At 38.0% G+C, this 14,710-nt stretch overlaps 1 protein-coding gene across 1 annotated transcript in view; it reads right to left on the bottom strand.

The window, feature by feature from the left end:
• SMURF2 (SMAD specific E3 ubiquitin protein ligase 2) overlaps positions 1-14,710 on the bottom strand; it is a 111,276-nt gene that overhangs the window by 41,129 nt on the left and 55,437 nt on the right. The window contains exon 2 of the mRNA XM_061392405.1: positions 3,754-3,792. Within this exon, the coding sequence (XP_061248389.1) occupies positions 3,754-3,792 (39 nt within the window). The remainder of the gene's footprint in view (positions 1-3,753; positions 3,793-14,710) is intronic.

A 14,710-nucleotide genomic window follows, 5' to 3' on the forward strand; every position in this document is an offset into this window, starting at 1 on the left:
AACAATTCAGGAGTTAGACATACTGGGATAGCGCAGACTTCCCAGAGACAGCTGAAAATACTAAAATGAAATACTGGTAAGTGTTGATAATTGCAGAAACTTTGTACCTTGATAACTATGCTAATTTTTTAAGTCAAGATATTAATCTGCCAATATTCAAGGCCAGACAGAAATCATCTAGCCAGTTCCTCAATTCTATGATTCTGTGATCTAGCAACTTCAAATAAGAGAAGACTAATATTTAGCAGTATTAAGTATTCAAGAAAAACCTTGGCAAGTGAGAGTATCAATCTATTTAACTATATATTTCTTGCAGTTTAGCACTATTCATATTAGTATTTCAATAAAACCTAAGCTTTTGTAAATGCGTCTAATGGAAGAATACTTTCCCCTCTACTTGCAATAATATTAATTTTTATAATCCATTTTATCTGGTTCTTTTGATTCTACTATCTAAACAAATAAACATATAAGTGTATGTCTCTAAGTAAAAACAAAATTTTAAAAATCACATTTCTAGCTTTCCCTTTAGATGGCCCTTAACTAGTTAAAGAATCAAGACTGAGAAAAACAACTTTTTCACACATAAGTCAGTAGGTGTGGCTTCTAGATCCTTATTTAAGTATGAAAGTCTGAATCTTATCTTCCTATGTTCCTTTCTGTTATATAATACAAAATACAAGCTCTTCTCCCTAACAAAAAAATATCTGGGTTTCAACTTACCTGATTATATTATCCTACAAGAATTTAACATGAGAGTCAAGTTCCCCTAATGCAGTCGGAAGATAAAGTTTTCACAAGTTAGTGAGACCTCTAGTGGTAAATATAAAGTGGCTATTTTCTATATTTTAAAAAAATTTCTCAATTCTCCCCATCATTTGAGTCATATAAAATAGCTAAAACTCAGGAACTTCCTCACTACAGTAATGCACTTAATGAGCTTCAAATAATGAGACAAAAATTTCCACTTAAAAGTGAGTTACTTAGCAGATAAAATAAAGCTGTTTTTGATTGGGGTGGGGGAAGAAAAAACATTCAACCAAACATGCTCAAGCTCAATGACTTCAATTTGGCCCTACACAGCACCTTAACAAAGTATCTTACATACAAAGATTTTATTTAAATGTTGCATAAAAGACAAAAAGAACTTGACACTAATAAAAACATTCTTTTAAAAACAAAATGAATATATTCTTTTTTGTAGCTGAGTAATATTCCATCCCCCTGGAGAAGGGAATGGCTAACCCACTCCAGTATTCTTGCCTGGAGAATTCCATGGACAGAGAACAGGTGTATCCATGGGGTCACAAAGAGTCAGACACGACTGAGTGACTTTAATATTCCATTGTATACATGTAGAGGACAAAACAATATTAAAGCAATTATCCTCCAATAAAAAAAGAGGAAAAAAGACAATAACAACAGATACTATTAAAGAAACACAATGGATAAATGGATAGATATGTGATGAAGTTAATGACAGAACGTGGATGATGGATATTCATTGTAAAATTCTTTACATGTTCCTATGTGTTTGAAATTTTTTTCTGCCAAAATTTGGGGGGAAGCGGGGGTGTAATATTTTTAAAAGCCAGTAAGCTTGAAAATAGTTCCCAAAGATGAGTTAGCAAAACTTTTCTCAGAAAAGATTATCTCAAAGTAAAGGTAGTATTATCTCAAATTATACAAATTACTCTACAAAAGACAACACACGGCAGTGCATTTCTTCCTATAGTTAAATATATATAATGTCGGCCTATAGTCATGCTTCATATTCAAATTTACACTTTTCATTCCACATGACTTAAATTGATCTACAAGCAAAAAGAACTATATTGCAGTATCAATGATAACAGCATTCTGATCAATATAAACACACTCTCACTCAAATTTAATTGAGAGATTTAGGAACTATCATTCAACTCTTTCTTTGAAATTGATATGGGCAACCCTCAACATATCAACACATCAAAAATAAATGTATCTGTCATAGAGGGAGGACCCTCCCAGCGTGAACCTGGGGTGCTCCGTCCCCAGCTGAGTCTTTCCTGAAGGCCTCACAAACGGGTTTCCTGTTTTCCCACCAGACCATCAAGTGTTTCTTCCAACCTGGGTTTCAAAGATAATCACAGTTTCCTCTAGTTTTCTTATCCCTGAAGCATCCTCACAACTCAAGAATTTTTATCAATTTTTACTGCTTACACCAATAAAAAGGGGAAAGATTTCCTTCTTTTTTTTCACATACAACTTATGAACAGATAAAGATCATGTAATTGATAATAATAGACTCTCAGGGGCTTACAAAGACTTAGAATAAGATTTCTCTAGATTTCCTAGGAAGACTGAGACAAAGATATCTGATGCTTTATTGGAGAAGGTGTGTCTTGGGACTCCAGAGGAAGGAAAAGAATCTGGGAAGGAAGGTAAGGAGACAAAACTGAAGGTGTTGTCTTTAAAACCAGAACAGTTGTCCTGGAAGTGGGGGTGGGTAGACGATGCCTTACTTCACTCCCTCTTCTCCGTGTCACCTGCCTAGCCAATCCTACTGGGCACTCTGAAGTCCCACTAGGATAAATCCTACTTCGGATCAACCTAGAGGAAGGTCAAAGGGGTACACATCAGTTTAGATCATCGGCAACAGGGAAGAGGGGGATAGTTCAGTAGCCACTGTGAAGGTAACACTAACTGGGGCAGCAAGGAGAGAGTCACTGGCCCCCCTCCTGCAACATGCTGTAGGGTAAAAAGAATATGGTACATAAATGGAAACTACTTAACCATGTCCCAAATTATCCTGTTTAACTGCTCTACCGTATAAGCATACCATAATTTACACAGTTAATGTTATTTTATAAATTTTACGGTGCTCTTCTAGGAAGACTGAAGTAATTAAAATTTTAAGTGGAATGAATTAAATATGATTTAAAATAGATCAAGAGCTTATTACTTCTTTTAATCAAACCTTGAAAATTAACTAAGTCATATATTAATTAGCATATAGCCAGTTTTTGCTGGCTGGTAGGATCTGAACTTTAAAAATCTAATGAACTTCTCTATTTCTAATTTCAAATATTTTGTCTATCAAATTTTGCTGGCGTAGACTTTTTTTTTTAACAAACAAATTATATGATTTTTACTCAAAAATTTAAAGCCAATGTGAAGTCTAATATTATAGGGTAAAGATTTTAAATATGTGTGAGGGGTACTTCCCAATCCTCCCTCACAGAACTTAATCCTAAATAAAGCCACAAAAAAATATCACAACTGACTGACAAAGAAACTGCAAACACAGTAACTAAATGTCTTTTTTGGAGCCTGAGACATTAGGAGCTTCTATGGTCAAATGAGGCAGAGCTTTCTTTCCTACACTCTGGAAATTCCAAGCAGACTGAATGACTTCACTGCCTTCCAATAACTCCTGAATGCATGGGTAAAATTTCTACAAAATGTTAGGGGGAAAGTGTTTAAAAAATACTCTCAAATCTCTTCTAGAAACCTAGTAGTATGCACACCTTCAGTATACGTTACACACACACATTTCACACAAACACACTGGGGGCCTCAGTGGATAAAGGGAAAGGGGCTAAGGAGCACAAAATCCTCTGTAAGAAATGTGACGCCAAAAGGCTCCATCAAAGAATTCATAAAACAATAAGTATATTTCTGAACAGAGAAATCCCTAAACCAGACAATTCTGAAAATGCTTTGCAAAAAAATCTACATACAATATACAAGATTTAAAGTTAATTTACTTACGGAAAAAATCCTTTTTCACCAAGTTTTTTGCACAGAGTACTGAAAAAAAAAAAAAAATACATGGGAAGAATTAAAATGGTGAGATTGCACCGTCAAACATTTTGAAACACTGTGAAATACTAGTGAATAATAATTAAACACTAATTATAGCAAGGTATGAAATATGATCACAATCTTTGATTAAAGCTTAGCAAAAGACAGCTGAGCCAGTGGCTGCAACTTCAGCAATGATCACCAGTAACAGGTGAGGGCAACAAAGTTTATAAATCTGGTATTCTAACAAAGAACCGATTCCTATCTTCCATCAAGATCTAGTCTCAGAGTAGCTTGATAGCAAGGGAAAAACACAGTTCTAAGGAGGAAACACATACACCGGGATTAATATACATATACTTTAAGGGTAAAATAATTCTATATTGAAGAGGATCATAAGTAAAATAAAGCTTATATGATATAGATGACATTTAAAAAAAAATAACATCGTTATTTCTCTCCATCTAAACTCCACAGAAACACTGGCTAAATGACAAGAAAGATCGACTCTGTCTTCCAAAAACTAAAAGTTAATGTATCAAGACAGATATCCCAAATCCACATTCTCTGGATTACCCTGCATTAAATGATTACTTACATGGTGATGGCTGCACAGCCTTGTGAATAGATCAATTCTAAAATCACTGGACTGCACATGCTTTAGAGGGATGAATTTTACAGTACATGAATTACATGTCAATTTAAAAACCTCTGCTTATGCAGTCACTGAACTTCTGTAATTCAAACTTGTTATAAGTGAAGGGAAACCACCAATGTCCATATATTTATACTTTAATTTATAAAATATCTATGAAAGTAATGTGTGACTAATTTCTACCCACTTCTACTGATAGTTTAAATGGTCTGTTCAATTAGTTGCACTTATTGGAAGTTTAGCGTGTAAAAATTCACTTAACAAACCTTGGGAACAAGTCTAAATAAACGAATCACTGTGAAAAGTTCAAATAAAAATAATCTTGAAGACAGATGTCACTGACAAATGAATAAAATTATTAAGTAAGCACAAGAAACTGATTTACTAGTCAGAGTCTCTTATGCCCTGTGTTAGAAACAGTTTAAAAACATAAAAACTCAATCATGAAAACCAAGGCCATATTTCAGAATACCAAATCAGAAAGCTGACTGAGGAGAACACCTCCCACGGGACTTCCCTGGGGCCCAGCAATGAAGACTCTGCGCCTCCACTGCAGGGGCTGTGCATTCAAGCCCTGGTTGGGGACCCAAGATCCACCATGCCTTGTGGCATGGTCAAAAAAAAAAAACTTTTTTAAAACAAGAAAACCAAGAACAGGGGTGCTGTTGTCATAGAGAACTTGGAATGTGATATGATAAAGAATTAAAAAAAAAAAAAAAACTCCCTCAACTTTTGTTATCATCACATAAACTGAACAGAATACTCAGGATCTATACATACACAACACACACTGTTTAGTCGCTAGGTCTATCCAGCTCTTTTGCGATACCATGAACTGTAGCCTGCTAGGCTCTTCTATTCATGGGATTTTTCAGATTAGAATACTGGAATGGGTTGTTATTTCCTTCTCCGGGGGCTCTTCCCTACCGAGGGACTGAACACACGTCTCCGGCATTGGCAGGCAGATTCTGTACCACTGAGCCACCAGGGAAGCCCATACAGCACATATATAAATTCAAATCATAACCTGCAGTGTTGACAAGGTAGTAGTAATTTTTAAATCAGCATTCTATGATTCAAAACATAAATAACTATACATCCTACTTCAGAGAAAAAAAATACAAGGGAAGTTCTCCAACTTCTTATCACTAAGCCTACAAACACACTGTTTTAACACTCATTCTTTTTTTCTTCCTCCCACTTACCATGTTCACTCCTCTAATGGCATCCTTCCGATCGTGCTATGGATTTCATACCCAACCCATCACTTTCTCAAGAACCTGTCCCCTCATCTCCTCTAGTGATGGCCTCATCAGTATTTACTCATACACTTGCCCGTGCCTCTGCACTCCCGCCACCATCTTAACTCTTTTCTTCCATAACTGAACTACTTTAAAACAGTGTGTACACTTTGTGACTTCACTTCTTTACTACCCACTAACGCCTCAATTAACTGTAGTTTGGCTTCTCCTCTCACCATTGCCTGACACTGCTTCTCCAAAGCACTGGGGACCTAATTACTAAATCCATCCAATGGGCGCTTTTCATTCTTTATTGCACTCGCCCCTGGGGGGCATTTGCCACTACTGACTACTCCCTCTTCTGGAACCCCTCTCTACTTTTGGTTTCTGCTTAACACCAAACATAAAATTTACATCAAGCGTAATTTTTTAAAATTAAGTTATTTTTAATTGGAGGATAATTGCCTTACAATATTGTGTTGGCTTCTGCCATATATCAACATGGATCAGCCATAGGTGTACGTATGTCCCCTCCCTCTTGGATCTCCCTCCCACCTCCCAGCCCATCCCACCCCTCTCGGCTGTCACAGAGCAGCGGGTCTGAGCTCCCCGCGTCATACAGCAACTTCCCACCCGCTATCTATTTCACACGTGGCAGTGTGTATGTTTCCGTGCTCCTCTCTCAAGTCGTCCCTCCCTCTCCTTCCCCACCTATGTCCATAAGTCTGTCCTCCATGTCTGCGTCTCTCTGCTGCCCTGCAGATACGTTCATCAGTACCAGCTTTCTGTATTCCATTTATATGCATTAACATACAATATCTATCTTTCTGACTTACTTCAATCTGTATAATAGGCTCTAGGTTCATCCACCTCATTAGAACTGAGTCAAATGCATTCCTTTTTATGGCTGAGTAATACTCCATTGTGCATATGTATCATAAACAATCCAAGTATAAAATTTACTCTAAGTCTTGTTTGCCAGATCTCTTTCCTTTGCTCCATCCATGAAAGTTGAGGTTCTTCAGAGATGTCCTCACTCAGGTCCCCTTTTACTCTATAACCTAAGGAGCACAGATGTCCATCCTATAAACCTTGGAATTATATGTAAACTGTTACATGCTCAACACAATATTGGCAAAGTGAATCCAACAACACATAAAAAAGATCACACACCACGATCAAGCTGAATTCATTCCACAGTCACAAGGATGGCTCAACATATGAAAATCAATCAACGTGATACACCACATCAGTGAAAGACCCAAAAAAAGCCACATTATCATCTCAATGGGTGCAAAAAAACATTTGATAAAATTCAGTATCCATTCATGATAAAAACTACAGAGAAAACATATCTCAACATAAAAAAAGCTATTTATGACAAACCCAGAGCCAACATAACACTCAACGCTGAAAAGCAGAAAGACCTCCTGCTAAAATCTGGAACAAGACAAGGATGCCCACTCTCACCACTTCTATTCAGCCAGCATTGATGCAGATGACATGACAGTACTATACATAAAAAACCCTAAAGACACACATAAAAACCACTAGTACTGATAAATTCAGCAAGATATCAGAATACAAGATTGTCGTGCCTAAATCTGTCACATTTCTTTACACTAACAGTGAAATACGAGAAAAGGGCAAGGGGGAAAATAAATCTCTTCTGAAATTGCATCTAAAAAAAAAAAAAACAAACACCATAGGAATAAACCTCACCAAGGAGGTGAAAGACTTATATGCTGAGCACTATAAAACACTCATAAAGGAAATTGAAGATGATTCAAAGAAATGAAAAGGGGCTTCCCTGGTGGTTCAGTGGTTAAGAATCCACCTTGCAATGCAGGGACACTGGTTCAACCCCTGGTCCCAGAAGATCCCACATGCTGTGGAGCAACTAAGTCTGTATACCACAACTACTGAGCCCATGCTCTAGAGCCCATGAGCTGCAACCACTGAAGCTCTAAAGCCTGTGCTCTGCAACAAGAGAAGCCAATGCAAGGAGAAGCCTGAGCACTGCACCTAGAAAGCAGCCCCACCTGCTCCAACTAGAGAGTAGCCCCGCTCGCTCTAACTAGACAAAGTCCACGTGCAGCAACGAAGACTCGGCACAGACGAAAATAAAAACAAAGAAATGGAAAGATATCCCATGCTCTTGGATTCAAAGAACACTGTTAAAGTGGTCGTACTACTCAAGGCCATCTACAGATTTAATGTGATCACTATCAAATTACCCACATCACTTTTCCCAGAACCAGAACAAATAAACCTAAAATTTTTATGAAACCATAAAAGACCCAGAATAGCCAAAGCAATCTAAGGAGAAAGAACAAAGGTGGAGGCATAACCTTCCCAAACCTCAAACAATACTACAAAGTTACAGAAATCAAAACAGTGCAGTACTGCCACCAACACACATGGGTCGGTGGGACAGAACAGAGCCCAGAAACAGACCTGCAAACCCAGAGTCGATTACTCCATGACAAGGCAAGAATATACAACGGAGAAAAGACAGTCTCTTCAACAAGCGGTACCGAAAAAACTGGACAGCCACATGGAAATCAATGAAGTTAGAACAGTCTCTCATACCATACACACAAAAAAACTTAAACTGGCTTAAAGATTTAAATATAAGACATGACACCATAAAACGCCCAGAAGAGAATACAGGCAAAGCTTCTCTGACATAAATCAATGGTTTCTTGGGTCAGTCTCCAAGACAACAGAAATAAAGCAAAAATAAACAAATGGGATTGTGGTGTTGGAGAGGACTCTTTGAGAGTCCCTTGGACTGCAAGGAGATCCAACCAGTCCATCCTGGAGGAGATCAGTCCTGGGTGTTCATTGGAAGGACTGATGCTGAAGCTGAAACTCCAATACTTTGGCCCCCTCATGAGAAGAGTTGACTCAATGGAAAAGACCCTGATGCTGGGAGGGATTGGGGGCAGGAAGAGAAGGGGATGACAGAGGATGAGATGGCTGGATGGCATCACCGACTCGATGGACATGAGTTTGGGTAACACAACTCTGGGAGTTGGTGATGGACAGGGAGGCCTGGAGTGCTGCTATTCATGGGGTCGCAAAGGGTTGGACACGACTGAGCGACTGAACTGAACTGAATCAAATTTATAAGCTTTACACAGCAAAGGAAATCATAAACAAAAAGACAACCTACAGAATAGGAGAAAATATTTGCAAACAATGCAACCAACAAGGGCTTAATTTCCAAAACATACAAACAGCTCATACAACTCAGTAACAAAAACAAACAAAAAAACCCAGTCAAAAAATGGGCAGAAGATCTCAACTACAACTAAAGGAGTAGTCATACTACTCCAAATAAGACATACAGATGGCCAACAGACACATGGAAAGAGGCTCAACACTGCTAATATGAGAGAAGTGGCAATCAAAACTACAATGAGGTGTCACCTCACCCCAGTCAGAATGGCCATCATTAGAAAGTCTACAAATAATAAACGCTAGTGAGGGTGTGGAGAAAAGGGAACCCTCCTGCACTGTCGGTGGGGATGAAGTTGGTGCAGCCACTATGGAAAACAACATGGAGGTTCCTCAAAACACAGTGTGGCCACATGATTCAGTAATCCCACTACTGGGCACGTATCTGGAGAAAATGTTAATTCCAAAAGATACATGTACCCCAATGTTCATAAAAGCACTACTTATAATAGCCAAGACAAGGAAGCAACGTAAATGTCCATCAACAGATAAATGGATAAAAAAGATGTGATCCACACATACACAGGAATACTACTCAGCCATAAAAAAAAAAGAAAAACTGCCATTTGCAACTACATGGGTGGACCTAGAGATCACCATACTTCAAGTGAAGTCAATCAGAAAGAGAAAGACAAATACCATATGCTGTCACTTATGTGGGAAATCTAAGACATGATACAGATGAACTTATTTACAAAACAGAAGCAGATTCACAGACGTAGGGAACAAACATGGTTACAAAGGGGAAAAGGTTAGGGGAGGGGTAACTTAGGCGTTTGGGATTCAGATAGATAAACAAGGCACTACTGTACAGCACAGGGGACTATATTCAATCTCCTGAAATAAACCAGGGTGGACGAGGAAAATAAAAACTGTTATATCCACGTGTACTCTCCTGGGGAGAAAGTTCATAGTTTTGACAGTCTGACAAAGCTCTTCCTCTCGTCTTGAAAAATAAATTTGATGAGCCATTTTTTCATATGTTCTCCCTGGTCTTTACCATTTTGATGACACACCTCAATCTATAAACCCAACCCTCAGCTCTCTCTTGAACTCCAGGTCCACACAGGCACACTAAATACACCCTCAAATAAAAATCACTATCCCCCTTTCCCTCAAACTCCTTCTCCAGTTAACCTTCTTTCAATAAATATCTTTGCTTTCCATTCTATTGCCCTAGTCAGAAACCTCCACAGCAACCTTCACTACACTACCCCCTCCCCACCTCCTGGCAATTACCACTTCTAATCAACTCTGCCTCTGAAATATCCTTCATCTGTCCACTTCTCCCTATTACCAGTGCCATTACACCTGTGCAGACCACCATCAACTACTGTTTAAGTCATTACAACAGCCTCCCAATCAGTCCCCTGCCTTAAGCCCCAACTGCCTTCAATCAGGTCTCCACACTAGACCTAAAATGATTTTTCTAAAAATATTAATTCCTTCCATCCATTTCTCTAATAACTTTCCAAAACATGTGTAAAACACTCAAAACAGTCCTTCCACTGGTGCTCTGGATCACATACCCAACCTCCCACTTTCTCAGGAACCTTTTATCTCTTGTCTCTTCTATTGACCTCCATTCTTATAATACTGCCAAGGTGTTCAGCCCAAAACCTATCTGGCTAGTAAGCCCATCAGGCCCTGGCTCCTGCTCTCTGACCTCGTCTTCCACCACCGCCCGTCCTCTTCAAGCATCCAAGTCCAAGATCCAGCCACACTAAACCTTCACATTCTCAAACATATTCTCTCACCCACAGCCTTCATGTGCCATTCTCTCTCCCCAAAACATCTGCCCCAGGCAACTTCAACTACCCGTATTTAGGTCTCAAAAGGGAAGGAAGCTTTTTAGAACATATTTCTCTCAACCTTTTGCCCACTTGCATTTTCACAGAAGCCCATACTTATCCCAGGCACTTGCCGCACGTTATTATGTTTTTCGGTTTAGAATGTTGCTTGTAACTAGAGGTGGTAAGCTCCATTCAGCTGCATCATGTCTGTATCATTTCTTTACAGCCCCTGCACCAAGCCAACACTGCGCCAGACATTTGATGGGCACTTAGTAAAATGCTAAATAAAAAACAAACTCCAAAATCATCTAAAATGATTTCATTCAAAGAGGGACTTGTAATACTATGTGATAGATTACCAGTCTGCAAGTAATCATAGTTTTGGCTTATACAATGTTATTATCATTTCCCGCTATTTAAAAGATACTCATCAGATCATGTTTGACATTTTTCCTTTTAATCACAAGTATGATGTTGCTAATATATGACTAAGTTTTAAAGAGTAACTGAAAAAATCAAAAGAGCAAAGAACTTTAAAGTCAGGTTCAAAGTTTATAGAGAGAAATTTTAGCAACTCTGAGACTAAGGAAGATAACACAGAGAAACAAGATTAATTTAAAACAAAGAAATATCAAGACTGGTCAGAGTACCAACTTTAACACTACATTTCAACAGCTCCAGACAACCTTTTAATTATTTACATCCTAGTAGCAAAAGAGTGCACTTGTAAATCTTCAAATGAGATTTTCAACCACCATTTGAGATTCTGGTATTTATTCACATAAATTCATTTTCAGCCCTTGGAGTCTTTACTGTTCCTTTTCTTCGGAATGTACTCTGGGTCCTAGAACCACTGCCCACTGCTCCTTCCATCCTCGGTACCAATCATAAGAGCTCAGTAAATGCTCAGCGAGTTACTGAATTTCACTAGGACAAACTCCTATTTGTCACTGTCACTAAGGAGGTACACATCAGAATCTCCTGAGAAATATATAGTATTACAATGTGTTTTTATATTTGTAGTGTAATTTTACATTTATATTTGCACAAATTTATATCTGTAAATCACTTTCTATAACAGAAAACTATAGAAAGTTGAGCCAAGACTGGGAATGTGGCTCTAGGGAAGGGCAGCAGAGAGGAAGAGCTTCCATTTTTGCTTTATAAATGATTATTACAGGAGAGAGGTAAAAATAATGTTGAGAAACACAGGAACTGAGAAATTATAGGAAGGGACTCGCAGGAGAGAAACCTTGTAAGGGGGTGTGAGGGCCAGAACAAAGGCTAAAGACTTACCCCTAGACAGATATCAATATTTTAAAATTTTTAATGTTAAGTTTTCTCTTGAAATAATTTACAAAGAAAAGTGCATAATTCTTAAGAATATAACTCAATGAACTTCCACTAATTTCTGTATTAAAACATTATACAGGACTTCAGATATTTAACAGCCATATGTCAATTTTGAGTAATGTGAACTACAAACGTGGCATGACGCCAGCACAGTGCCATTACTTCAGATCCCATCAGGGACCAAGCCTCACACAGCCTGTGGATTTACACTAGGTTAATTTTACTAGACTAATATGATCATGCTGCTACCCTTCTCAAATTTCTTCCAAGCATTTGTCACTCCTAAGTCTACACTTCCCAAACCTAAAACCTGTTCCAGCTATTCTACTCTTCAGCAGATAGGCGGGTTTGAAATAGAGGAGATAATCAAAATAAGGTAAGGTCAGCCTGGCTGGTACACTGGTAATTCCTCTCTATTTCACACACAAGTAGATGTGACCATCTTGAGATGCTTAATGAGAACGGAATGCTCCTTCATTCACCCTTTCATTCGCATTTCCTGAACAACTGCTTTGTGCCAAGTGGGACGACAGATTCTGCAGATATACAGATAAATAAGACACAGTCTTCTGCCCTCAGAGCTTGCTGGTCAGGTACAATTCAAATATGCTATAAATGCCTTTCTTTGTTGTTGTTTTCTCAAGAAATATTTTTAAATTTCACAAAAATCTTCTTTACTATATTTTATTAGAAGCAGTGATGGAGGAAACCACGTGCAGAAGTACAGATGCAATAAATATTACCATTTAAGTTGATGATTCCTTCTTCTGGTTGGAAAAGCGTTATCTATATGTAACACACCATCTAATAATACCAGAGTACAACTCCCAGCTGTAAAAGTAGAATGCTATTGCTGCTCTTACTGAGTTGTACTCATAATGCATGGCTGCCTATACTAAATCTGAATTAAACTCCCAAATGCTCAGTATCTTCTTGCCAAAAATTCCCCTTCCTCCTCCAGACTGGAATTGCATTCCAATTACACTGATGATTGGAATGAGGCTGTTTGAGAAGAAAAAAAAAAAAACACTCAGACATCCCATTTTCCTTTGCCCCACAAAAACAGATTATATAGCACTGTTTGTTCAAGCTGTACGAACTATTTTTCAACAGAGCAGATTGCTTTTGTATTTTCTTTGAATTTATATTGACATTGCAAAACAAAACTGAAGTTGAGGACAGCAATCCTATACCAACTCCAACACGATGGCCTAGTGCTCTAAAGATGCCTACAATACGCACCCTTCCTGATCACTGGCTCATGACAGAAATGTAGATCTTTCTGCTCCAGGAAAATAACCTCTACTTCAACTCCTAGGCACGAAATTTAAGTTCTATTGAAAACTTGCATACAAGATAATTTTTATACCTATGTGTTTCAGTTTTTTGCTTGAAACAGGAGCCCTAAGATTCATATTCAACAGCATTATTATCCTTAAAAAAGCATGATTACAAAAGGCTATACTTACCAGAAATATCAAATACAACCTTATTTGCACAATAACAAAATATTGATAGTTATTAAGGATGACAAATAGTATGCTGAAATATAACCATTAAGATTATGTAAATATTTATTGACAAGAAAATATTTTAATATGCTGTTAAGAATAAAAGTCCATTTATTCATTAAATGAAAAGGAACTTTAGTAAGGAATATAAAAAGATTGGATAACATTTATTGAATATTTACTATGTCCAAGTATTTACCAATCATATGAAGTTAAGTAACAGTATTACCTACAGTTTTCTTTTATTTTCTTTTTGGCCACACAGCATGGTATATGGGATCTTAGTTCCCCAATTAGGGACTTGAACCTATGCCTTCTGCAGTGGAAGTGCACAGTCTTAACCATTGGATCGCCAGGGAAGTCCCTACTACACTTTAGAGATGAAGAAATTGAAGTTTAGGCATAAAGGACTTGCCAAAGATTACACTGTAAATGCTAGAGTGTAAGATAACAATACAAATAATCAATACTAATCACAGAATCCAAACTCTTAATCATCATACCTACAGCTAAACACAGTCTGTCAGGTTAGCTCTTCCTTTTTAAAGGAACTTAATGTGGAAAATTCTGAAAGAGATGGGAATACCAGACCACCTGACCTGCCTCCTGAGAAACCTGTATGCACATCAGGAAGCAACAGTTAGAACTGGACATGGAACAACAGACTTCCAAATCGGGAAAGGAGTATGTCAAGGCTCTATATTGTCACCCTGCTTATTTAACTTATATGCAGAGTACATCATGAGAAACGCTGGGCTGGGTGAAGCACAAGCTGGAATCAAGACTGCCTCAGATATGCAGACGACACCACCCTTACGGCAGAAAGTGAAGAAGAACTAAACAGCCTCTTGATGAAAGTGAAAGTGGAGAGTGAAAAAGTTGGCTTAAAACTCATGGCATCTGGTCCCATCGCTTCATGGCAAATAGATGGGGAAACAATGGAAACTGTGAAGAGACTTTATTTTGGGGGGCTCCAAAATCACTGCAGATGGTAACTGCAGCCATGAAATTAAAAGACGCTTGCTCCTTGGAAGAAAAGTTATGACCAACCTAGACAGCATATTAAAAAGCAGAGACATTACTTTGTGGATAAAGGTCCGTCGGTGTATGGATGTGAGAGCTGGACTA

This window comes from Bos javanicus, chromosome 19, assembly GCF_032452875.1.
Source record: "Bos javanicus breed banteng chromosome 19, ARS-OSU_banteng_1.0, whole genome shotgun sequence".
NCBI classification, from domain to species: domain Eukaryota; kingdom Metazoa; phylum Chordata; class Mammalia; order Artiodactyla; family Bovidae; genus Bos; species Bos javanicus.